The 26,905-nt window shown below is 39.1% G+C and overlaps 1 protein-coding gene across 1 annotated transcript in view; it reads left to right on the top strand.

Moving 5' to 3' along the window:
- The window catches only part of NCKAP5 (NCK associated protein 5), a 379,983-nt gene that overhangs the window by 316,667 nt on the left and 36,411 nt on the right, over positions 1 to 26,905 (top strand). The window contains exons 12-16 of the mRNA XM_036386988.2: positions 649 to 753; positions 4,171 to 4,359; positions 4,826 to 8,670; positions 9,357 to 9,534; positions 13,660 to 13,738. Of these exons, the coding sequence (XP_036242881.1) occupies positions 649 to 753; positions 4,171 to 4,359; positions 4,826 to 8,670; positions 9,357 to 9,534; positions 13,660 to 13,738 (4,396 nt within the window). The remainder of the gene's footprint in view (positions 1 to 648; positions 754 to 4,170; positions 4,360 to 4,825; positions 8,671 to 9,356; positions 9,535 to 13,659; positions 13,739 to 26,905) is intronic.

Here is a 26,905-nt window from a genome sequence, read left to right as displayed (position 1 = left end):
AACTTAGCCACCCTGCCAAGCAAAACTGAGAAAAACTGTGTATATAATCCAACAGCATGTGAATATTAATGCACAAAATCCTCTGAGTCCCCAGTTCCCTGATGCAATTATTTTCTATTCACATTAATTGTTCCTAACAGATGACATTAATGACTTTGAGTTAAAATGTGTGCAGAGGAGGCCTTCAGCAGATCAATGCTGGTTAAAAATAGGGTCACTTTTGCAATCATTCACACAAGGTGTAACAGCTTGTAAATAAAACAACATTAACATGTTGATTGATTTATAAATGTTAATTTTTTAGTTCATTTTTATGCTTTTTTCCTGAAACCTGTCAAACTCTGTGGATAATGGTGGGGCTCATGCTCATTTGTTATTGTTGTGTGTGAAGTAATGATAAGTTGCAAAGCAGTGACTAGAAGAAAAAGTAGAGTTTGTTTTGGATGAAGGATGATCTGTCCTCCAGTCAGGAAGTCTTGGACAAAGTAAGCACAAAGAGCAACATTTCAAATTAGAACAAATCTTCTTTTACCTCAGGCTCTTCATTTCCCTTGAAATTTAACAGCAGAGTTTGGAATTTTAAAAATGCTGATCTGCTGAATGTCTGACAAATGCTTATGCTTTGCTCCTTCCCTTCTGCCCCCCCAGAAACTCCACTCACGCATCTTGGACCTCTCCTCTGGGGATTTGCTTTCAGAAGTGGAACGGAACCGAGGCCTGGTGCAGGCTCCAAGTGCTGATGCTCAGATGCTCGTGAGTGTTTGTGCTGCCCTTGCTCCCCTCATCTGGAACCTCCTTTTCTCCTCTGAAGTCTGGTGTCAGGGAAGAGCCATAAAGCTGATCTCTGGATTGAAACACGGTTGAGGCAGATAACAATGCTTTTACTTCCTTCTGTTCTCTGAAATTCAATATTGTGTCCTCGGTTGATATAGTGAGCAGATAGTGTCACTGTGTGCAAAAAAAGAGTAAATCTTAGCAATGTCCCCCATACACCTTTTTGGGTATTGATTACATCTCAGAAGCTCTGAGAAATGGTCAAGGAGCTTTTTATTAAAGCCCGTGCCCCGTATTATTCATCCCACTTTTATGATATATTATGTATGAACTTTTAAAAATTCATGGGCTCCGCATTTTTTTCTTTTCAGACGGAGTGAGCTTTGTGCTTATTTGGCAAAACGTTCACCAGCGTGGCTTTCATGTTTCATTGTCAAAGAGAAAAGTAGCTTAAAAAACAAAAATCACATACAGGGAAACAAAGAGTACAAGAACAGAGCATTGAACCTGCTTGTGCCTTTGATCTTGAAGTATAGTAGTGTCAACAAAAATGTAATCTCCCTTGTAATACCTACTTTAATGAGAAGGCATTGTTTCGAAGGTTCACAAAAATGCTAACAACATTTTGCATCATATTTAATTAAGCCTTCAGGTTAAGTTGCTCTAATATAGTTTTGTGTCTTTAATGGTCTGATTATTTCAATTTTCTTTGATTTCTAGTGAAAATTACATTTTTAAACTGTAATACTACATTCAAGCCTTTTTACTCTAATTTCATTAAAGGTAATGACTAAAAAGTCATGATTACAAAAATTAAAATTTCACCATGTCAGTTAATAGACCCATATTGCAAGTTAAATGTATTTAATTAATGCGTCATAAACATGCTATTCAAAGTACTTTCTTGAATAATTTAGAGAATAAAGGCAAATTGAAGGGGAAAGCTCCACTCTCTTAAGTGATCTGAATATGCTATCTAGAAATTGAGTAGCTACCCTACTTCATAATCTGGAGTGACATGATATTTTTTGCACATTTTCTCCTCTCTTAAAGATGATTGCAGTAATATACTGTTCTTTTGCTTTGCTTGGATAGCTCCATTTTTTCCCATTGCTGAAACAGTAGGACCAAATGCCTTTCTCCTCTTTTAGGTGCAAAGGAAACAAAGTGAGAGGTTGGAGAGGCTCTCAGACTAGCTGAAGATGACAGGAAGGCAATACTTGTCACTGTGCTGTGATCTCTTTCCTCCTGCAGGAGAGGATTTGCAGGCATCCTTCCCCTGAATGCTGTGATGGCTGGGACACAGCCCAGTGTAAAGGGCAGAATTCCACATGATGTGTTTTCCTAATGCCAAAATGCAGAGGAATAGCCAGAACAAGCAGCTGCTGCCCTTGGCCTCTGTGCAATCACCCTCCCCAGGAGTGACACTGCCACAGCTGAGGAGGCTGATGGCAGGGGGTCTCCCAGGGGAACCACAATGTCAGAAATAAAGACTCATCTGTCTCAACAAAACAACAAAATCCGCTTCAGAGCCAAAAACACAGGCATCAGCCTGCCTGTGATGCTGAAAGAGGTATTCTTCCCAGAGCCACTGGATTTAAAGGCTGCTCCTCCTGCATCCATTTGACTTCCTAGGAGAACATGTACCAATAATTCCCAGAGGTGAAATGTGCTCTTGGTGCCTCTAAATGATTTTCCCATTCCTAGGTTTTGCCTGTGATGAAGAATAATGATTTGCCCTGTAGTTACGTTTGTCAAAACCTGAACATTATGATGTCAGCTGAGCCATGAACAGCTGTACTGATGAACTCCTCAGCAGTAAAAATCCTGCTCTCTCCCATTCAGCTGAAAAAAGGTTCAAACCCAGTAGTAATAAATGGGAGGAGCATGGGGGAATAAATGGAAGAAATTAGCAGAAGGCCAACAAACATGTCAGTGCCTGAGAAGTGCCTACAAACTGAGTGTTGTTCCAAAGATTTCCATGAAGAAGCTGAGTCTAGGGCATACACAGCCCCGATAATTTTTTTATGGATTCAATAAGTTTAGATTTCTTGTTTCTTCCTAAGTGTAAATTCTTCATTTAAGCAAAATTCATTTGAAGTATATCTACATACAAAAATCAATAAATATTGTTTCAGTTTGCCTTAAGGAAATCCAAGGGATAGTTTTATGAAACGAAGGCACAGAATCATAGATTCACTTTGGATGGAAAAGACCTTTATGCTTAAGATCATCAAACCTTTCATCCACCACTGGGTGGAAAGGTCCCTTGAGATCAATCCCACCACTAAACAATGTCCCCAGGTGCCACAGCTACACAGCTTTTAAATCCCTCCAGGGATGGTGACTCAACCACTTCCCTGCTCTGTCGCTTGACATCTCTTTTAGTGAAGGAATTTTTCCTAATATCCAATCTCAGCGTCCCCTGGCACAACTTGAGGCTGTTTCCTCCTGTTCTATCAGTTTCTACTTGGGAGAAGAGATTGACCCCTACCTCATTACAACCTCTTTTCATGTAGTCATGTCTGGTGTTTCTGGTAATTAAAATGATGTCTGATTCTGTAAGGAAACTGGAGAATAGTGCAAGCACTTAACACTAAAGAAGCTCCAATGCTGTTAGGCTCAAGAATATTAGTTTGAAAACAAATTAAAGGCATCCTAGCTACTCCTACAGAGGTTTAATATTTTACCTAAAGTGCTATCTACTCTTCATTACTCTCTTCCTCAAAGCTGGCACTTAGTCACAGTCAGCTGAAATTGCATTTGGAAAGGGGCGATAACTACACAAGTACTAAAGGCAGCCATAAAGTGTCAATAAATTGCATAAGCAAGAGGCTTCAGCTGTCTGCGAGCGACACGAAGATGGATTGTCCTACGTCAGAGAGTTTCTTAGACAAAGCTTTGAACTAGATAGGAAACCAAAATGAGACTGTAATGGAGAGATTCCATTCTCAGTGGACATTCTGCTCAGGATACTAAATTAATTTAACTTGTCCAGGATGTGCAGCCTCATCTGTTACATTGTGGGGCTATAATGCAGTTGTCAAGATGTACTTGTATTCTTATAACTTTGTTTTCTGTATCTTACCGGAGCACTCTGCTTATGTAGGAAGCATAATTCAAATAGACTCAGAATAATCTTTACAATAAGAAGAGCAGAATACTAGCCCAAGAACAAAGAAGAAAACACTGAGGATTGTGGATTTTTTCCCCCTGACAAATGAAACTGTTAGCAATTTTAAATTTATTTCTCTGTATTAAATTCACCAGATGCTAAATTGCATGAGAGGAAGGCAGAAGTGGCTTACTTGCTTTTTCTTTGCCATTCTTAATCAAGGGGAAGTTAAATGATCATTTTCTCCCCATAAGATATTTCAATTTCTTCTCATATTTTAGGAATGCCAGCAGAATGTGAAATCCAGCATACCTGTCTTGAAATGCCAGAGTCAATTAAATATGACAGGCTCTAGTCGCCTGTATCCTCGGAGCAGCTGCAGCAGCAGTGAACTCTCCCTCTCAAGTGCTTGCAGTGAATATTCCAGTGGTTCCTCCTACACTTGGAATGATGGAAAGACAAGCAAAAGGGTAAATCAAATTCATTTTCTTCATGTTTTAGTTTAAGTTAATCTGAAACAAGATTAATTGAAAAGCTGCCTGTTTCAGAAGTTTTTTTACTTTCCTCTCACTTTTATATTGAAAGCAGTTGTCACTAAACTGTTACCCCCCCATTTAATTTTTTTAGTGATTCCTTTATCACTCCAGCTTACTTACAGTCTCCTCATTTGTTGAGACATTTATCCTGCCTTTCATATTCCAAACTTCTCTTCTTTTTTATCTTAATCCTTCTATTCATATTGTTCTTCCTACAAGTTTTTAATGCACTGCAGCCTTCATACCACTGTAAAATCCTTTATTAAAAAAGAACTTTGCTTTAAATAGAAAAGAATGGAATGGAATGCCCTTACGCAACTCCTCTATCTCTTTACCAAAATTGCACTTTTATTGACAGCACTTGTGAGTAACACAAGTGATTTTTATTTTCTTTTGACAGTCATCTGTGAGATGGGATAAAAGAATAAGCATTGGTTCTTCACTCCCAAGCAACCTCTCAAGTCCTGCAGATGATCTACCTCCAACTCGTATCAAGGAAAACCATATCTTAGAAGGGCTGAAAAAATTGCAGGAGCAAAAAATACTACTTGAACCACCTTCAGTAATATCAAAATGGGGTTACAAAGATTGCATGAACTCCAATGAAGGAATATATTCCCCTGGAATTAAGTGTGGAGGCCATAACGAACAGACTCACTGTAAGCCAATGGAAATGGGAAGTGTTTGCATTGAACACAACAAAACTTTCTCTTATGATTCAGATTCCCATGATGATGCAGATGATGACTCTTCATCCTTACTGTTGCTGCAGGAAGTTCCAAGCAAAGACTGCAGGACCTATTGTAACAAATTAACTCATAGCATTTCTGACAGTCTCTTTGACTGGGATCCTAACAGGAAACATTTGCCAGAAAGAAGTCCATTTTTTAATTCAAAGGAAAGACCTGAGAAATTGACTAGTTTTGTCAGTGGGTTCCAGGCAGAAGTAAAATCATGCACCAGAGCAAAGCTGCCTGAGTTACAGTTAAATCAAAGGCATTCTAATATAGACTGGAAGGACTTTAATTTTCAGCTTTCAGACACTGATGACAATGAAGTCTTGGATGAATTGCATATAGAAAGCAGTGATGAGAAAAGTCCCTCAGATTTATTAGCAACTCCCTTTCCTGAGAAGTATACAAAGACCTCTGACTTGTTCAAAGTCACGGAGAATTCTCAGTTTTTATCTACTGACAAAGAAGAGAACCAGATACCTGTTCACCCAGACATTAGGCCCAAGCCATGTAATTTCATTAAACAACAAAAGGTTATAAAGAAGACCTCTTCTGAAGAGTGCATTACGGTAATATATGATGCTAAGGATGGTGAGCCAATTGAATTCAGCTCACATCAAACTGGAGTTGTCACTCTAACAAGAAATGAGATTTCAATCAACCAGCCACAAACTACGTCCAGTGCAGAATACGCTGAACTTATACCTCAGGGAAGAACTGATATGCAGCCAGGACCCAATGCTAGAAGCTACTCTGCTTCAGAAAGACAGGAAGATGAAACTGGGAAAAATACTCTTGAAGATAATGCAGGGAATAAAAATACAGCTGTCCCCCTGACCTGTGGTGAATCTTCACGCTGTGGGAGGGTGACACAGCAAAATGCTTCACGACAGAAGCTAGTGAAGCCAGTGTATGATGCATCATACAAGGCCAATTCAAGCTCCACTGTGCATGCAGGAATCAATCAAAAGCCAAATGTCACTAAAATACCCAGCAGAGGTAAATTTTCTCCCCAAAAAACTCTGATGACTCAGAGTGGGGAGGCACCTGTAGCTCTGTCAGTGGGCCCTACAGCCCTTGAGAAATCACCTGCTCTGCCACCTGTAAAGCTTTCAAGATTCAAAAAGGCTCAAAGCCCACCTCGTCATTTTGATTCAAAAGTCGAATTTCAGGTTCCAAAGCCCCCTGCCCATGCCCTGCCTGACTTGAAACGTCCTGGCAGAGCAGATGGGGCAAAGTATCCAAAGAGTCAGAGTCCAGCATCACTACTGTTGCCTCAGCACCTTATAGAGCCCAGTAGCTATGGGGAACCTCCAACCAGAGACTTTCATTGTGATTTAGCTCCTGTAGAAGCCCGGTCTCCATCCCCACCCCTTCCTCCTGGCAGGTCAACATCCCTGTTGATTCGGCCTAATTATGCTAATTCTCCACCTCTAGCAGTAAAGTTAGGAGGAGCTGGTCCCACTGAAACAGCAAAAAATGTACTGAAATCATCTCCATTAAAAGGAACTGTGAACTCTGGCTTTCATAATCAATCTAGTCATGAAATGCAAGCAAAAAATGTATCTTCTGGGGCCAAAATTGAATTATCTTACCTTCAAGAAAATGCAGAAGGAATTATGCAAAATAAATGCACATCTCAGCAATCCCACAGTGCATGCCAAGGACTTTCCAAAGTTTCCACAAAGCAAGTCTGCCCAAAAAACCCTAATCAGGTGGGTCTCCACAGGAATCGTGAGTATTCCAGCACAGATTTTCAAACAGCCAGGTCCTTTTCTCTAGGCTGTCCATCACTGGAAACAACTCCTTCACAAGACACCTATTCCAACAAAAACAATATTTCCAGTGACAGTGGGTTGGATCAGCTACAAAAGATGCCAAACATTCTCCCCACAACTCTTCAGTGTCACACGACGAGCACAAGTGAGCCTCTGCTATCTCAGGTAAACAATTTCCCATCAACGCCGCTTCATGCCGGCGATGCTGCGCACGCCTCTCAAAACTCTAATGAGAGAGGAGTGAAAACCCGTCTCCCTGTAGGACTGAAATTATTTGTCAAATCTCCCCAGCTTCTCCACAAGAGCTCTACTGTACCAGGGAAGCAGGAAAAAGACAGCATAAATGCAGCTTCCAAAAGTAATGGGAGCTCCAGTAAGTACAAGCAAAGTGAGTCTGTGTGTGTAAGCACCAAAGGTGCAATGGATGTGGAATTAAAGGACTCCAGGTCTGATGCTGAAGTAAAAAATAATTGTGCTGTGGGGCTTAGTATGGATACAGCATCAGCTCATTCAGATGAAAGCTGCAACTTGGTGGTAGACAGAGGAGATGGATTAGAAAACAAATTAGTTAAGAGGTCTGTTTCTTCTGGCAGCAAGTCGCACTTGAAGCCGGCTCTGGGCATGAACGGAGCGAAAGCTCGCAGTCAGAGTTTCAGCATCCACACCGGGGAGAAGCCGTCTGCCCCTGGGACTGAAGGGCTCGGGAAAGTACGGACTCAGATCATTACAAACACTTCTGACAGAGGGAATTCTCTAACGAGGCAGAACTCAGCCGTGGAAGGGCTTCAGATCAGGGCTGCTCCTGGGACAGCAGTGACACCAGAGGCTCTTTTATATACTAGTAAACCCACAGAAAATTCTTGTCCTAGACAAGGCTCTCTTGGAAATATGAGTAGTTGCAATAGCCAGCATGGAAGCCCAAGCAAATTGCCCTTCAGATCATCTCAAAGAGTAGACCAGTTTCACAGCACATCAAAATGTGATGGAAGCAAACCATTTTCTCAGAAAGATGCATGCAGTCTATCTGTGCAGAATGAAAAAAGCACTGAAAGTTTTAAGCATGAAGCTCTAGGTAAAAAAAGTGTTCTGTCAGCAGAACTGGAGTTAGAAGCCTCGGCTACTGTATCTTCCAAACAAATTTTGTCCTTCCAAAGCTTTGATGGAGTAAAGTGTCCTCATAAACTGGAAGCAACAAGGTCACGAAGACAGCAAATGTCTTTAAAATTAGCAGAAACCTCTGAGAAGGTTAATGCTCTTTTGAGTTCTCCATCACTGCAACCTACCATAGAGGAGAAAGTCATGTTATGCATTCAAGAAAATGTGCAAAAGGGTCAGGGACAAACCAAATCCCCCACTGTGGAGACCAAGCAAAAGACTGGGCCTTCTATAGCCAGTTGGTTTGGCTTCCGAAAGAGTAAGCTCCCAGCACTGAGTAGCAGGAAGACTGATGTTCCTAAAACTAAGGTGGAAAAAAAGGATACAAAAGTTTCAGGGTTTGGAATTAAGCAGGCAAAATTAGAGAGAAGAAAAGAAAAGAAGAAAATCGAGCAGCACTGTGAAATAGAAAATCAGATTAACAGGAAAGCTGACAATGGTGACATTTTAGCCACGGAGAGCAAAATTGTGAAGCCTTCCCAAGACTCTCCTGGTGAGATTGAGTGTGAACAAGTCAGAGGTTCTACCACAGCTGCCTACTCACCAAAAGACAGCTTCATGAGAGAGCTTTTAAACAGGTAAAACTCCAGAACACAGTTTGGGATGTGTTGATGTCCGTGTAGCTTTACAGATGCCCAGATGTGAAGTTCATTGTATGTTCTTTTTGTGCTAAGAATGCACAGAAGCGAACAGTAGGTGCACAATTTGGACTTTATTCTCTACAGGAAAAAAAAAAAAGCATTCACAATGAGATGATAATTTTGTTCATGTTACTTTAACCAAGCCATTGGTCTTTGAAATTAAAGATAGGAGAGTTACATCCAAGCTGATAATTCAAATTATTCCAGAAATCAAGAATCTAGGCAGATGGCATGTAAATATAGAGGGTAATTAGGTACATGTTTTAATGTATTCCATCTTCCTGTACTGTAACACATATTTGGTAACTTGTCAGAATTAATTACCTTTCCAGCTCTCACAACCTTTGGTCGCAGAAGAACTTAGCAATGGGTATATTATTTTCATGTTTGCCCGCAGCAGTCCCAAATATAATATAAATCACGACATGTGAAAGGCTAAATTGATATACTACCTGAAATTGCAAGTGACAGGTTTGATCAAGGCTAGTTAGAAACATTTATCACTCAAAGGTCTAGAGACAGAAAGATACAGAGAGGTTACTTTAAACATTAAAGGAATGGGAAAGTAGAGTGATTGAAGAAGGGCAATGCAATTTATCAGAGGAATCACTCTCTACCTGCAGAGTTGATAAGAAAGCAGCTCAGCAGACAGAAAGTGGATCAAATAATGTTTCCTACAGGAGTGTGTCGAAGGGCAGCTCCCAGGGCTCCTCTCTTCATGGCAACTCTATCAGCTCTCAAGGAAACCACAGGAAAAACAGCAACACAAAAGCTGATATGGAAATGCAGAATCAGACCCTGGTAAGTGCTTCAGTACATGAAAACATTATTACCTTCTTTTTAACTTCTGGATGTGTTTCCTATTGCCATTGCAGGCAAACAGGATAATAACTGTTTATATATAGGATAGAAGGATATTGTGTAGCTAGAGGATTGTGAATTAATACAAAAGTTGGCAGCTTGGCTGTAGGCCACATTATACAGATAGTCATGAAGATTCTACTGCTTCTGCTGGCAATTCAATTCCTGTGAAGATACATGCACAATGATGCTATAATCATACTGTAGTGTGAAATGATAGGACTATTTTTTTATTTTATTTTTAACTCTTTCCCTTAAAATTGCATGCCAGTATTGAACATTCCTCTGAACATTACAGAGGTCATTAAGCCTAGAAAGTACACTGCTGATGTGGAAAAGGCAAATTATTTGACCACATTTGGGAATATTTGTCATTTAAGAGGAAACGTTCAAAAGCAAAAACATACATTGGACATGCATCTCACTTTGTGCCATTAAAAATCTCCCTGTTAGGGGCCTGTAGTTAGTTTTACACTTCAGTAAGGTACTAACTGTACCTGATAATTTCATTTACACAGAGAGGAGGAATGTTGTAACGTAGAAGAAAAATAATCCTGTTTTCTGTTAGCTGCTGGAGTCTGACTTTACTGCATTGAGAAGTGTTCACACAGAGTCCAGGACTGTAACCTAAAGTCAGGCTGAAGGGGTGCCCTTCCTGGTGAAGCTTCTTTTAATTAACCTTAGAATTTAATGAGCAGTGTCTTGCCTAGCAAGGACCTTCCCTGTGATGTTTTCAAGTCCAGCACAAGGAGAACAGAATGCTTTAACCCTATAGCATTCTTTCCATATTATTATGATTATTATTAACCATAACCACAATTTTAACAAACAGCTGGGAAACTTGTGCCAAATATAATACTTGCTCTGAAGCTGAGGCTGCTCCTTTTGTTGTTCTGATAGAACTGAGGTACTGAAGTGCAGCACACACAGCTGGGGGAATCTCAAATACAAATTCTCTGGGAACATTGCAAAAAGCTTTGAAATGAGAAATGAAAAAACTCTTAGATTAGGGCTGATGTTAAGGATGCTTGAGGTCAAGGCATTCCATACATAGTTTCAAGACATTCCATACATAGTTTCAAATTCAGGCATTTTCTTTGCTTTTTTCTTTTTCTTTTTTTTTTTTATTTAATACATATGTCTTTGCTGAGAACATCTGCAAGGTCATTTTTTTTAAAACTTACAGGGAGCATATGCAAAATGAATGTGTTTGAAAACTTTCCTCCTGACTCCTCTGGTATCATCTCTTCTTTGAAAATGTAGATGTCTCCTGCATTATAAAACCACAAATTATAAGCATATCTAAGGCTGTCCTTGTAGTGTCACTGAAAGGAAAGAGAGAGAATGAAAGTCTGGAAATGTGCAATATGCAGGAAATTCAATCCAACTGATCTAGAACTCAGATAGCAGAGCAGAGCCCCTTATCAGAGCCACTCAGTTTAACTATGCCCCATTTAATATGGTCCTGACAGCTTTCTTCACTGTACAGAAGTACAAAACCTCTACACATTGCTTCTACAATTTCATTCTAACTTATTATTTTCTAATGCTGCAATAATTTGCTGTGCTTTTTGTCTGTCATTTTGTGAAGTCTTTCTAAATGCTGCAATAATAGTCTTTGAAGTATATCTTAAAGAAACACACTTCATTTTGTGAAGGAACTACAAAGATTGTTCTTAATGTACATAAATAATGGAGAAATGCTAATTATACTATTTAGTTTTTAAGGACATGTTGGTCATGGTGAAAAGGCATTACTTCTGCTACACCATACGCTCTTTTCTTACAAAGTATTTTGTGTGGTTTCTGAAGATTAAGTTACATTTATATATTTCATTTTTTTGAGTTTCATATTGTGTTTTCTGTGGCACTTAATTCCTGAAAGAAATATCTAGTGCCAAGAGACTGATGACATCCAGAATAAGGAGATTTTAAATGTGCTTACAGTTATTAATGCTAACTTATGAAAGAGATATACCTTAAGATTCCTCAATATGTGGTATTTCATCTTGTCCTCCAAACTTCTAAAAGAAAAACAATGCAAAGTCTTTAAATTCAAAGTTCATTAATCTTATTACTATGATTTCCAGTTATTCTTTGGTGTCTGCTTACTTTGAAGCAGATTGCAAAGGGCTGGGAGATAGCTGTGACTGAAAACAGACACATCCAGTAGAATGGCCTGTTGTGCCTTTTTTTTTCCTCAGAAAAAGACAAAATTAATGCTTTTGGAGAAAACAGCATAAATCTTTTTAAAAGCCCTAAACCAGGAAGATTTCTTTTCTTTTCTGAACAATGCAAAGTGCACTCAGTCATATGGTTCAGTGCAGAAGCTGCTGTATTTCCAAACTGCTTATCAGATATATACTGCTGCTTTAAATCCTGGCCAGAACAGTTTCTAACATTAATTTTCTAGCACAATCTTTTCCTTTAAAAGCTATTTAATTTTTGATGATTAAATCACTTTTCTTATGATGTGCCAGGTAAAGGCTTGAGGCACTATTACACCATAACATATGCACCAATTACCTCTGATTTCTGTTCATGCAAAGGATGTTATTGCTGGGCTGCCACAGAATTTATGGAAAAAGCAGTGTTCCACCACTGGTGGCCTTGTGCATTCACCTTCAGAGGGATACGCTTCCCGTTAGTGTTCATCAAAAAAGCACTTTGCTCTAAAGGCCAGCCAGCAGAAATACATAACACTTCAGCCTACACCAAGGATATTCCATGTTCTCCAGTACTTTTTCATGTCCTTGGCTGGAGCTTAAGGTGAGATACAATCATTTTTGTGCTGCACTGCTTCATTTCGTCTTTGTGATTTTACTGCAGCCCAGTGTGATTTAGAACAGCCACAGGTTTCAGATTGTGAGGTAGAAATGTGGCACCAAACCCAAGGCACCAGGAGTTTTGTGTGGCACTCTGTGTGCTCAGTCTGTGTGTTTGGGGAGCACCCAGGGATCTATCCCAATATTGTGAAATGTCACAGCAGCACCTGACTGTGGTCTGTGCAAATGTGAGAAACTTCCAGCTGGACCTGGGTGCCAAATGAACACTCACCTTCATTTTCCACAGCCTGAAGAGAGGCATTTCATAAGAAAGAAAAGATGTAATCAAATGCCTGGGATTAAGAGATGATAAATGCACTTATAAAAATCTGGAGAGCAAGTCTTTGGTGTTATACTAAGGCTGCTCACAAGAGGTCAACAGGGCTACTTGTGTAACCCAGCCAGCAGGATTTCCACTGTGATCAAAGATATGTCATGCAAATGATGATAAATTCAGTGGTTTAGATCACAAAATGTGCTCTTGTTATCGTGAGCATGCTGTAAGCAGTTTAAAACAGCAGAGAGTGATTAGCAAATAATTTAAGATCCCTGAGATATTGAAAGCAGTTTTTTCTGTGGTGCTGCCTTTTCTCCTCTCATCACCACCAGGAATAAAGTATCTTTATTCCTGTTTGATTTATGGAGCATGGCAGAAAAATATGTCCTTGAAACTGAATGGTGGCCGCTGATGGCACGTGATGGAGGGAGGGGGATTTCACTGTGTGCCAGGGAGGGACTCAGATTATCTGTACACCTGGGAAATAGGAGTGCAGAATGACAGGGCAAGGATACATCTTGGAAAAAACCCATGATATCTGAGGGGTTTGAATTACACAAACTTGAATACCACACAGGGGCTCTTAGAGTGCACTGCATTCTTAAATGAATTTCTTCTCTCTGTCTAGCTAATAAATGCTTTTAAACAGAGGTAGAAATAAAAATGCCAAAGTTCAGTGTTTGCAAACTGAACTAAAGAGATACCACACCATATATTAGGTTTTTCTTTTGAAGAAGTGCATCTTCCAAGGGTATTTTTCATTGCTGCATATTGTGATTTTGAATGAAATTAAAGTTGTTATCGTTGGACATTAATCATAGAATAAAGCAGGTTATATATTCCATTCTTAGCTGCCATGTAACTTTACTCTGCTTTATTTCTGTAAAACATTCTGTAGTTGTCATGAAGCAACATAAACAGAGTCACAGATGTTCTTCACTTTTGTTGTTGCACTGTGTACAGGCTAAAGTAGTCACAGAAAACCTGCAAGAAGAAGAGGAGGACACCATGACAAGGACTACATGTCAGAGTCATGTGATAGGTACAGAATTATATTTTACACTGGATTTTATTGCTGTCAGTTCTTGCAAAAAAGACATGTTTAATTCTCATTACTTTGTTTGTTTGCCCCCTTATGTCAGCTTTAGCCTTCATTTAGCTCCTAAACAGCCAGATTTCATCAAATGCATGAGATGAGTACACACCATTACAATTGTGGGTCAATGCAATGTTTGTTTGGAGGGCCTTGGGTTATGAAAGATCATTTCAGCCTCCAAGAGCAGTGGGTTACACACAGTGGCTTAACATAAGGGATGTTGTGCATGGCACCTTCAGTGGGAATAATACTGACATACTGTAACTCTGTCGTCTGGCCTTGAACTAGTAAAATTCAGCATAAAATTTAAATAGCAGAATAATTGCTGTGATAAACCTAACCACAAGGAGCAGCAACAGGTGTCTGTTCAAAAGACCTTAAGCTGTTATTGAACATAAAGTTGCCTTTAAAGCTGTTATTGAAAATAAAGTTGCCTTTGCTGTGGAAGGGCAGCACCATCAACCCTGCCTTGTGACTGGCACATAGCAATTTTTAATTTTACTACATGTCAAAATATCTAATAGGCAATGGAGGACAAAACAGAAATGTGAGGTTTGTATTACAGCAGTGTGTCACCAATATAAACAACTGACTGAACAAGGAAAAATCACCTTCAGCAAGTTCCCTTTGCAGATAGAGGCTGCAATAAAAAATTTCATTAAAAAGTTAAAAGCTGATTCCATTTTTTCTTGCCAGAATCTCTTTCATTTCACTGGTACTGCCAACCCAGCAGGTCCAAGCAGAGGTATCATGTCAAAACACATTTCTTGTGGGGGCAGTAGGAAAATGTTTGCATGCTTCATTGACTTGTACAGCCCTTTCAGTCCCAAATTCAGACAAATAAACTCTGGCTGTGTTTCCTGAAGGAAAGATCCCTAAACTCTTCCCTCTCTGAGAAGTCAGCCATCACCTGGCTCCATGACAACAGCTGAATAACAAGAACTTTGTACAGTGTAAGACTCTGAGGGCATTCTGTCAGTGGTAGGCACCAGCAGAAATTCACAAACAGAAATTCATGCCTCTCATGCTGTACATAAAGGACTTCTTTTGTGTAACCAGAAATTGCCCAGCAGAGAATGCCTCACCTAAGATTGTTCAAAATTATTTTTTTTTCATACTGAAATAATTACTTTGCCTCCATACCAAATATGCTCAAAGCTTTTACTTTGAATTATATGAAATGTTTCAATTTTTTAATCTAGATACTGAAAAAGAAAAAAAAAAAACCACCCAAACAACTATTTGCAGAGTTTTGGGGTTCTTTTTCTGTAAAAAGAATCCAGAGTATCCTTGTTGTTCATCAGTGTAATTGGTGGTTGTGGCTGAGGCCTAGTTGCTATATTTTGATATTTTATTTGTTACTGCATCATGTAATAGATAGTTCTGGTGGCTTTTGAGAGTATTAATATTTTGCTCCTCCCACAGACACCAAATCCAAGTCTCTGACAGGACATAGTGGTTATGGAGCAGGTTGTCAGATGCATTTAAAATTCCTTGATAGTGGTTCTGGCATTTTTCTGATACAAAAGTTTTCATAGGAAGATACTGATTTTTTCCCCTGCTGAAACTCTATGCAGCCACAGCTTCTCTCACTCACCTGTTTCATGGCCTCACCACCCTTATAAGTAAACAATTTCTAACTAATTCCTGAATCCCCTCTCCATCAGCTTAAGGCCATTTCCCCAGAAAACAAAGTTTGCTGTGGGTTTTTTGCTGTATTTTAATGCATTTATTCTACTGGGTTTTATGAAAACAGACTTAGAGCTGAATGGATGGTAGAAAAGCTATCATTAAGCAGGGAAAATGGTTTTTATGCAGCAGGAAAAACATGTGTTTCTGTAGCTGTCACTAAAATAACTAAACTGACAGCAGTCCTGCCCAGTTAACCAATAAACAAGGTAATAACAGTGCTCTAGGTAGGTGCAATGTGAGACAATTCTGGTTCAGCACGTTCTAACTGTGAGATACTCCTGGGTATGAATCAAAAAATGTGTAAAATACCAGTTGCTAGGCTTTTAATTGTCAGTTGCTGATCTAAAGCAATTGAAGTATTATGCTGGCTCTTCAGATTTGCTCAGTTGAGGGGAAAGAAAGAGTGCCCAGTTATATACAAATTCCCTCCTCATATATCTCAGGAAGACATGATCATTTCCATATGAAGCAGTCATTATATGTTGTTCTTCAATATATTTTTACACCGTTTTGAAAGTGTTTTAAAATGTGTTACGCCCCGGATGCCTTTGCTGTGGTGTCAGTGAGGAAGCAGAGATGCTGCCAGTGCTGCCACCCCCACGGAGAGCAGACCCAAGGACCCCTGAGGATCCCTTTGAAGCCCAGTCATGCTCAGAGCTCTTCCCTCGAGCCCTGTGCAGTAAAGCAGTTGTGTTTCGAAAGTGGGAAATGCTGAAGTACCTAAGAGGAAAGGCATGATGAAAATGTTGACTTCCTCTTCGTGTCATGGCAGACTCCCCAGCTCAGAGAGGTGCAGCAGGGTCTTCAAGCATTCCTATAAATAAAATTCCTTTATTGAACACACAGATGACGTGTCAAGCTCCTGACAGTATTGCACCCATGTAAACATAAAAAAGGTACCTTCATTTTACAAAGAAAAAGAATTCTGTTCCCCCCAAGGGAGTAGAAGTGTCATTATTTCTCTTGAATTTCCCCATTGTCACAATGACCCAAAAACTTACAAGACAGTTACAGATGACTCCTTTACATAGAGAATATAATAATTAGACATCTTGAGAGGACCAAAGCAATAAAAAGTTCAATATTTCATATTTCAACTACTGTTTCAAATTAGCAGCTACTCCTGGAAAAGTGTGATTGTATTAATTAAAATGCATTCAGAATTTTCATTGATAAACAGCTTCAAGGGAAAAGTCAAAAATCCATGGCACAAGCAAACAAATGCTAATTACTGAAGAATTCATTCTTGCAGACAGCTTCACATGGGAATAGTAGGGAATGCAGCAACAGTATTTTTGAGTACACAAAAATTAACAGGCTGTTTTCTTTTTGGGAATGTATCTGTAATGAACAGGAAATTTAGTTGTAATTAATCATATCATTCTTCAGTGTTGGTATGAACCTCTGCTGAGGCTGAAGGGAAAGACTGAATGTGCCATTTTCTCAGACAGCAGCACTTTGGTGATTTATCAAACCCCAGTTTGAAAGTTGCATGATAATAATAATTTTTTTGGGTCTAGTTTCCATTTCTGTTACACCAAATGGGTGAAATTTTGCTAGAAGAGCAAGTCAGGATGGAATAAGCTTTTTGCTAATGATATACTCAAGCTTCACACAAAACACAGCCTCAGCTTAAACAGGCTGATGAGAAGTGTCTGAGAAAGTTTCAAGTCTGTTCTTAAATTTACACTCAGGTTTCAGTAAAAAGAAAGAGGGTTTCTTTTTTTGTCACAGACATTTCAATGTGTGAATGTGTTTATTTACCATTGTGGGTTTCCAGCAGGCATTTCATTCTTAGCAACATAAGTGAATCAAACTCTTCTGGTCTAAAGCACTGAAATTCAGTGGAAGCATGGGCAGTTCATCTGAAGGAGTTGTTTTATTGAACTGGAAAGCTTCTGGTTTCAAATGTTATGTTTAATATGTCACTGATAGAGCTAAAAGGCCAGATTCATTGTATAATAAAAGCCTGTTGAGTTTGGATATCAGGGGCAGCACTGCAAGTAGATTTTTTTCATCAAAATAACATCACTGGTAAGAATAAAATAGATTTTAACAATCTGAATAGAAGTTTCTTGTGGGTTCTCTAGAGGGAAAATACTTGATAAGAGGAGAATTGGTCATAGCAATCCAAAATCCATCTGGGGGTTTTAGGTACTGCCTGCTCCACTGGAAGCACAAGGCACTTCCTACTGAGGTTGTGTGGGGAGTTAAATCCCTGAGGCAGCCTGGGGTTTGAATCCACAGCAGAAAGATTCACAGTTCCTGGAAACAAATTACCTAAGTGTGCATTGACCCCGTTGTTTGTTTGGAGAATTCCAAGAGAACTTCACAGCTGGGCAAAGATTATGAAGATGAAATGTAGTCAGAATTCTTGAAACTTTGAAGTAGGACTTGGAACTAATATTTGTCAAATTTTCATTAGAGGTCCAGGTCAGTTGCTCTAAATTGATTCATCCAGTGTTAAATGGGAACCTTGATAATACAGAGCAAATGTCTTCAGAGACTTAAAAGGGTTTTGAAAAGTCTCTGGCTAGGTAAAGGGCTGGGCTTCCACACTATTAAAGCAACACTAAAAGTACACTGTAGGCTTTGGTGCTTTGTGCCAGAGCAAAAACACACACTGAGGTCAAGGGATTCTTTTGTAGCTCTGCTGTGCTCAAATCCATTAAAGTTCTTGATAATCATCTGCCTTATGGCAGGTTTGATCATCATTTTTTCTGCTTTCCAAGAACAACCTTTCAGAAGGGTTTTGCAGCGTAATTTAAAGGCAATCTGGTCAGAAAAAGGAAGAAACTTTTTTTTATTTTTTTAAGAAACTTTTTTGAGATTTGTCTTCTTTAGGGAGCATTTGGTAGAATTCCTTAGATGCTTCAAGTTCCAGAGAGGAAGTATAGTGAGTGTTTTATATGTTGCATTGTGTTTTAAAATCCCCTCCTTTAAGCTTTATATGCAGCAAAGTGATCAAAGCCCATTTTCAGTAGAAACCAGGAAAGTCCTTCACAGCAAGTTTTATAGATAAGCTGCCAGCTCCTTGATAGCAATTTTACAGATATATTGATAGCAAAGAACATGTAACTTTGCAGATAGAGGTGGGTCTGACTTAAAATGAAATGTCTGTTAAAATTATTTGTATTGGCATCAAATACTAAAGATTATAACTTTGGCTTTTGTATTCTGATATTGTTTTATTCAGCACACAGTAGCCATACTATGGAATTATATATATGATAATAAGAAAGCACACTTCATGAGCAGACTTTTCTATGACAAGGGCCTTCATCCTTTGCAGTGCTCCAGATGAATTTTTTTCTGCTTCTCTTTTCTTCCTGGTTCTTATGTGTGTTTTTCCCACAAATAGATCCATTTTCTTTTCTCAGCTTTCTCCTCATGTTTGTTCACCTGCATCATTTGAAACTGGTGGTCACTGCTTGTGTGGACAAGCACAAATGCAGACTACCATTCAGAGCCTTTCCGTATCCATACCAATAACCATTTCTAACCAACAGATCCTTGCTCCAGTGCCATCTGTCTTTTTTTTTTTCTTCCCTCTTGGTTTCTTTCTGAAATCTAGATCTGATGAACACTGGAATTGAAAAATTATGTTTCACATTTCATTTCTGAATGTGCCATTTAATGTACATACTCTTAGTGCCTAGTTACATAAATTAATGTCTTATTCCAAAGTTTGCTGAAAACAATAGCAGTCCCTCTGCTTGTAATAAGGTTGTTCCAGGTTTCCAATGAGAGAAAAAAATACTGGACACCCTCCTCTGCCAAACCAATCATTTGGTTTTGTCCACCATTAGGCAAACTACTAAAACTGGGTATTTTTACTGGGGTAATAAGTAAACAGCTATTAAATTCATGCTTTCTCATTCTTGGGGAATTGAAATAGATGTGAAGGAAACAATCCTGATTAATGTGGTAAATACATTAAATGTGACATGCATCATCCTAAAGCATGTCCATTTAGGCTGATGTATTTGAGCAAACCCATTTACATTAAGGAACCCTCAAAACCTGGAGACAGATTATGTGAGGTCTGTAATGGATTACTGAGATAAATGCAACAGGATGAGAGAGGAGAGATGGTGAGCAACTCATTGTGTTATAGCCTGTGCATTCAGTAGAGAGAGGTGATCCACATCACTGTGGAGAGGCAAAGGGAAAAGCCACAATTTGCTTAAATGCTCAGCAAATCATTGGATGCCTCCAGTGCATGTAATGAGGAACAATATTCAGCTGATACGGTGTCATCTCACCTCATAAGAAATCCTCTCTTGCCATGAAGGCTCAATGCCTGAGAAAACAATTTATCATTGTCAGAATGAATTCCTTTCATCAGGCCATTGATAGAAGTTAAGAACCATTTAGCAATCATAACTGATATAGCAGTTGAATCATTCATTTACACATTTTCAGATAAAGGGAAATTGTTTGCTTTATCTTCCCCATCACCACTCAGCAAAGCTGTGGAATGCCTAGAAGTCTCTGCACCTGAGGTTGTCTATAAAAGTCATCAAGCAAAACCAGTCATCACTGAATCCATTTCCAGCCTGGGTTTGTTCCTATTTCACATCTGCAAAATGTTCCATTTTAATACGAGTTGTGATAAGGCATTAGATTTTTCATGAACCCCCTATATGAGCAATGGTACAAGGATGCATGGATTTATTTGCACATCATTACAAAGCTGTTTCCCCAAGCCCTGTGTGCATGTGCAAGGTGAGAGGTCGGTGTTAGATCTGTAGGTGCTGGTTGTATTGCTTTGCAAGTGTGCTAGAGCCCTGAAATGGGAGTTCAGCATAGCAGGCAACTTAAAAATCTGCTCACTTGCCGCATCTAACCAGCTTCCAGCTTGGCTGTTAATCCAAAGGGCTAGGCTCCCAATTGCTAGAACAATGATGAATTGATAAATAGTAAAATACATTGCTTGCCTCTAGCAATGCTGGGATCCAAACTTGTTCATTAAAAAAATATCGAAATAAAACAAAAAAGTCTCAAACTCTAACACCATAAGTGTCCTGAAGGGTGGGTGAGACCATCACAATCTTATCTACCATGGTGTCACTTTACAGACAGGAGGAATGTTTGAATGTGCCCAAACAGAACTGAGATCATCTGGATAAGGAGCAGTTTCATTTGTATTTTGACTTACCAGAATACCTCAGTCAGTCTCTCTAAATTTACGCCATTTGCTGCCTCCATGTAATATCCCCAAAGCATTTACGTTTCCATGCAATTATCAAGCACTATTCTTCCCCTTTTGTACTCCAAAATCTTCATTTTCTGATCCTTCAACACCATTGGAATGACCTGTGGCTGTTGTTTACTTACTTTTCTGAACCAGAGCAGCTAAAGTGAGTCATCACTGATGGGAAATCTGGTTTAATAACTAGTAGGCATTGCAAGAACAATGACTGTCCTGTGTTAGAAACATCCCCTTAGGTTGGAAGTCTGCTCAGGGACCTCATCGCAAGTTTTTTAAATCTTCAAGGATATTGTTCTACATCTGTCCCTGACCAGTGTGCCATCTCTCTGGGAGACTTTACAGAGCATTCAGCAGTCCCATGTTGCTGTGCTGCAATATTTGTGTTGCTGAAGCTATGCTGTGGTCCTGCTGTTGAGTGGCCTTCCAGGGCAGTGTGCAACAGCCTTAATTACCATTCCAGGTCTTGCTCATCACAAATACTCACCCTGGTGCATAAAGCTGACTAAATATCCTTTCCTTCTACTGAGTTGCTCTGCACATTCTCAGTGGAACTTTATTAAAATAAATGCCTGCTTTTTTGTGTGTGGTTTTTTTATGGGTGAGAAGGTGAACAAGCAGAGCAGACAGCTGAGAGAGGAGTGCCATTATGTGTTTGGAGCACTAGGAACAGGATGAATAGTGTCAGCTGTGCTGTGTTCTTGACCTGTTTGGCATTTGGGCATTGCTGCAGGGGTTGATTTTGAAGTGATGGTCTGGAGGAGCCTCTGATAACAGAGTGAAACTTTCTGTGCATTTTTCTAGTGGATACTTGTATTTTCATGAAGATGATGGAGAATCTTGCCAATGTGAATAATAAGAAACTAACATCTATTAATGTCTTCTAATTTATGTCAGCTTACCTTCCTCAGAGTCTGGCAAAGACAAATCATTTCTTTGTACTTTAAAGATAGTACACATAGCATTTGTCTAATTGCCAATTCTTCTACAGCTCTGCTGCTGCTTACTGTCTGGCTTGTCTTCCCTCTGTGCAGAGAATTAGTACTTTGGCTCAACACTTCCTTATTAGCCACAGTGATTTGCTGTTAATTTCCTTCTTTGTCATTACATCTACTCTCCCAGAAATACCAAATTTTATCACTAGAATGAGAAGTGTGTCTCTTTATGCATTATATATAGGATACAGTCTAATTATTATTCAAGATACTGAGAATCTGCTGGTCTCATTCAGGCTTAAAATGTCAATTAAACAGGATGGCCAGGTTCTGCCACTCTGAAGTTGGTGCTGCTGTGTTGATTTACAGTATTTTACAGTCTGGCCCAATCTATATTCATTTTTATCACTCAAATCAGAACTGTGCCTGATTATCCTACCTCTTACAGGATAGCACACACTGGTATTCTCTATAGCAGTGTGAGTCCTTCTGTTTAAAACTTTTTTACTTTACATGTTTTTTTTGCTCCTGGCAAGGGCCATCTGTGGATGTGTGTATGAAACTTCAGTCATGCATTTCCCATTAATTCATATAGCTGAAGTACAACTGAGCAAACTGAAAAGCATTTCTAGTGAGGATGTGTTATTTTAAACATGTTTCATCTGTGCTCACAGGACTTTATGCTCCTTTTCTACAGTGAAATCTAGTATAACTTTTATGAAAAATACATTTTTACCTGAATTATCAGTTAAGTTTGAGCTGTATTGGCATATGCCTTTCCAGATTCTCACTCTGAGGATAGGATGCCTATTGCTAATTTTTTTGCTGTTTTTAATTGAGTTTGAGCTTTGATTCATGTCTTCAGTCTGACACCTGAATTGTTGACATATGATTATGCAATTAGTCATAATTGGAGATCATAGAAAAACAGAGTCTTCAAAAAAAATCACTCTAAGAGAGAAATAATACCTATACAATTAGTGCATAGTTTTTAGTACTAGATCAACTCAATATTTCAGTGTTTGGACAGTTCACTGTTAGGAAAAGAAAAGGAAATCAATCAATATATTTACAGTGAATAATTTCTTTACTTCCTTTCTTTAACAAGCAGAGGTCCAGTATGTTGTTTCAAAGCTGTCATCCTAATGGTGTTTTTGTAGCACCATGTAATGTGACATGCATTTTTTGCAAAAAACAGAATTCCTGAAAAAAAATCTGAGTTCATTCTTCTGGCTTCAAATCATGATGGTTTCTTACCAGCTCCTGCTTGCCTGCACTTAGTTCCACATTGATTCAGCTGGTTTGGAGGAGCTGAATTTAGGTACCAGAATGGAAGGATTCTAGCGCACCTAAAAGTTACTTAAAGCTTTGTGCTCTCACTCTGTTAATAGTTTTTCATTAATTAAGAAATAAAATCAGGGTTTTTTTCAGCTGTGCATGTATATTTTAAGTGATTGTTAGCAGTGCCCTTAAGTAAAGCCATCTGCAGGGCAAAACTAAAAATAAATTATTTAAAGCTTCATTTAATATTCATGTGGCTTTAATTTCAGTATTTTTTTGTACTAACAAACAAAAAGCAGTGATGTTACAGAATAAATATAGCACGTTCTCTAGTGCATTTGCAAAACCCAGAGCTTCCTATGCACTTAGAAACCGGTCCATGTTTACCAAAGACAGCGTTTTTCCTTAAAGCACTATCCCTAGTCCTATCTGTTGGGAATAGAAATCAAAGAAAGTCTCTCACTGTGAGTGAAACCAAACTCCAATTTATAAGAGAGTTGCTTAACAGCAAGTAAATCAGTGCTTCCATCCTGTTATCCTTAAATGCCTCCAGCCCAGTCACCAGTGAAAGCAGCCCTACATGGAACAGCCAAATGCTCCCCTGGGCACTGTGTGCAGCCCGTGTCTCTGAGATGCTGTGTGACCACTTCTCTAACTCTGGTTTAATGCAGTTATTCTTAAAATAAACCAGCTGCCTCTAATAATACCAGCAAAACCCCAGTCTTAATGCTTCTTGTAAGTATTTTGCAGCTGGCTGTTAATTCCTGAACAAGCTCCAGAAAAGCTGAGTGGAGGTATCTGTGCACAAGCATTATTCATGGCAGGCATTGCAGGTTGGTTATGCTCTGACTGCCAAACATCCACTTCCTTTATCCTCGTGGCAGCACTCCAGGGATGAGAAGTGGGATTAGCTCTGTGTTTTAATGGGAAGAACTGGGGCATAAAGTGAGAGAGATGAAGGCCTGTGGTGACATGGGAAAGGCATGGCTGAGGGCAGCCCTTAGCACCTGGGTAGATAACAAACCATCCTGTCTGGGGCTTTGCTGGTTACAGGCAGCATTTCTGAGAGCTGGGATGTATCCTTCCTGTTAGAAGAGGAGCATTCACCCATACCTTGAATGAGCCATCCCCAGGAAGGTGTTCCTGACACTGTGCAATTGCTGGCTCCCCACCTTCACATTTCTGAGGGAAGCAGAAGGATCTGCTCAGTGAAAAAGCCTGGGAAAGCTCCATTCCTGCATGGCAGCAGACCTGTTGCTTACCGTGGATTCACACCTTGCTTGAGATGTGAGGACTTCTCCTTCTTCTCAGCTCTTACTCATCTGTAACTTTCTCAGAGATAGTTGCAAAGTTGTAAGGCTGATTGGCAGTGTAAAGCCAAAGGGGGATATACAACCAGAAAAGAGGAATAGCTCCACAAAGAATTTCTAGGCTGGCCCCATTGACAACCAGGCTGCACCCAGGCTTCATATAATTATCTTTTACACAGAGCTTCAAGCTGCTCTTCAAATGAATTATAAGTCTCAATATATCTTTTCTAGTAGGATTAAAATAGTATCTATTCCTAATATCCTGTCTCCTGAGAACAGCGAGGAGATTTTTAGAAAGAAAATATAACAGCATAATACAAGAGAGATAATTCCAGGTGCCATTGGCTGTGAGACTTCCCCAGCTGGAAAACTGCACATGCACCTTTTGTATTTAATAGACACTTAGAGATGTGGAGTAGAAAATTCAAAAAACTATCCGAGTTCCTTCTCCAGCTCATTTTGTCCTCTTTAACAGCACTATTCCACATAGCTTGCCACCATTACAAGCATGCAGGGACCAGACCTAAATGCCTGGAGGAGGATAGGAAGCATTTGTTGAAAGAAAAAAAAGTCCATAGATAACTGCTAAATTGGACTACAAGATCATTAGTATTCCCTAATAATTAAAGCTAATCTTGACTTACTAGTGCAAATGTATTTTAAGATGGGACTGGAATTATAATGAGGCAGCAATTATCTGTTTCAACTCAGAAAATACACTTCAGATGGGATTGTGGTCATGGAAAACTGTGAAGACAGCTGACAATTTATTGGATAAATGACATATTGAAGTTTGTGGGTTTTGCAAAATAAAGCGTGACTAGGACGAATATAGAAAAAACACTGAATAAGTTGGTAAAGGCTGTATTTATTTAGTTTATTGTTATTATAAATAGGCATAAACTGTAATCCCAGATTCAAGTAGCCATGAATGAAGTTCCATCATTTGAAAATACACAGCACAGTCCTCCTCCAATTTATCCTTCCTTAGTATATGCTGGAAATAATCCCATGCCTCCAGTGCAGTGCCCATGGGAGTGTAGGGCTGTGAAAAGTTGAGTCTTTTCTAGTTTTACCTTGGATAGCCTTTGGGTTTTTTAATTTTGCACACTGATTGTACCTCAGTTTAGATAGAAAACAATAATGCACTCATCTTTGATCAGCTGGATCAAATTATAGTGTAAACCCAGAAGGAATAATCTACTTTAAATTGACATCGATTTGGCAGAAATGCATTTTCTTTTTTTTTGTGGTTGCTTTAGCATTGCAGATGAAGAGAAGGATGTGCAAATAAAGAGATCTGTTTTGCCATCTGTAGTTTAACTTCTTCCTGCCAATGCCACATGTACCTTAAAGATGTTTATTAACTTCTGAAAGAATTTTGCAGGGACCTATCAACATTAGAAATATTCTTCTGAAAAGAAAAAAAAATAAAATCGATTAATTTTTAATTTGACATGTTTCAAAATGCTAGGGGAAACTATACTCCCTTTGTGTTCCAGAAGAAAGCCAGTAGATGTTATCTGGTTCCCCGTGACAGCTTAGTGGAAACTTTTGAACTTTCTAATGCAAAGAAATTTGTGAGAATTTGTTTATTCTGTTACTGATAGGAACTATAGCCTTCCATTTTTAGTGTTCTGGATACCTTCTTGAAGAAGGCCTATTCAGTGTTATTTACCTCTCAAAACCTGTCGAGGCTTGAGTCTGTACTTCTGAAAACAGCTTGCTGGAAATTTCCCAGCGAAACTGTTCTTGATACAGAGCTATTTTTGACTGATTTTTTTTTTCTTGAAAATGCCTGCTTTCTGTGGAGAATTCTGGTTGATACTTAAAGATTTCAGCTGAAATTTCTGTCAATCATGTACAGTTTTGTAGGCCAAAACTTGAAAATTTATGTGAGGAATATCTCAAACCAGCTGTAGTGGTGAACACAGGGAGGTTTCCACATTTTTCATGAGGTGGGATGCTTCTTTTAAAGAAAATATGTCCCTGTGCTACTAGTCTTATGCCTAGAAAGCCTGATGCAAGCAGAACTACCTGTGATCTTTCTGACATAAAATACATTTGTCCTCTTTGTTGCTGTTTATTTTTAATGTTAAGGTAGATTGGCCATCGAAGATAAGTAACATAAAGCCTCCAAATAGAAACTGTTTATGTGTCATTTGAAGTAGAAATAGGGTCTGTTTGCAGTAATTGCATCTGGTAGCCATCAGTGTCTTTCATGGTGGGGAATGGCTGAGGTTGTTCTGGGATTCTCAGTCCCCTCAAGCTGCACTAAGAGGCAGCTGCCTTCTGTCACTCGTGGCAAAGTGGGCAGAGAGGCAGAACTGCAGTTACAGCACACCAGGACCTGTAATTATTTCCTCTCCAGCCTGGAAGTCCTTTCCTCTGTGCCACCATCCAGGAATGTGTCCTCTCATTATGTAATTCAAAGTAGGGGAATTGCCTCACCATTTTGAGTGATGCTGTATTTATGCTCAAATACCTGTTCAGTAGAACTGCTGATTGATGCCTTACTTTAGCTCTGTGGGTAAAACTTGGCATCTTGTGGTTTCTGTAAAGATTTTTATGGATTTTTCAAGAATCATAGAAAAACTCACATATTGTTTTAAATAGGTGGTCAAAATAACCATGAGTTATTTTATAGACTTCTCAGCAGTGTAACAGTCCCTGTGTAAAGCAG

The sequence above is a fragment of the Molothrus ater genome, chromosome 7 (assembly GCF_012460135.2).
Source record: "Molothrus ater isolate BHLD 08-10-18 breed brown headed cowbird chromosome 7, BPBGC_Mater_1.1, whole genome shotgun sequence".
In the NCBI taxonomy this organism is placed as follows: Eukaryota; Metazoa; Chordata; class Aves; order Passeriformes; family Icteridae; genus Molothrus; species Molothrus ater.
This window is presented reverse-complemented; position numbering and strand designations above follow the sequence as displayed.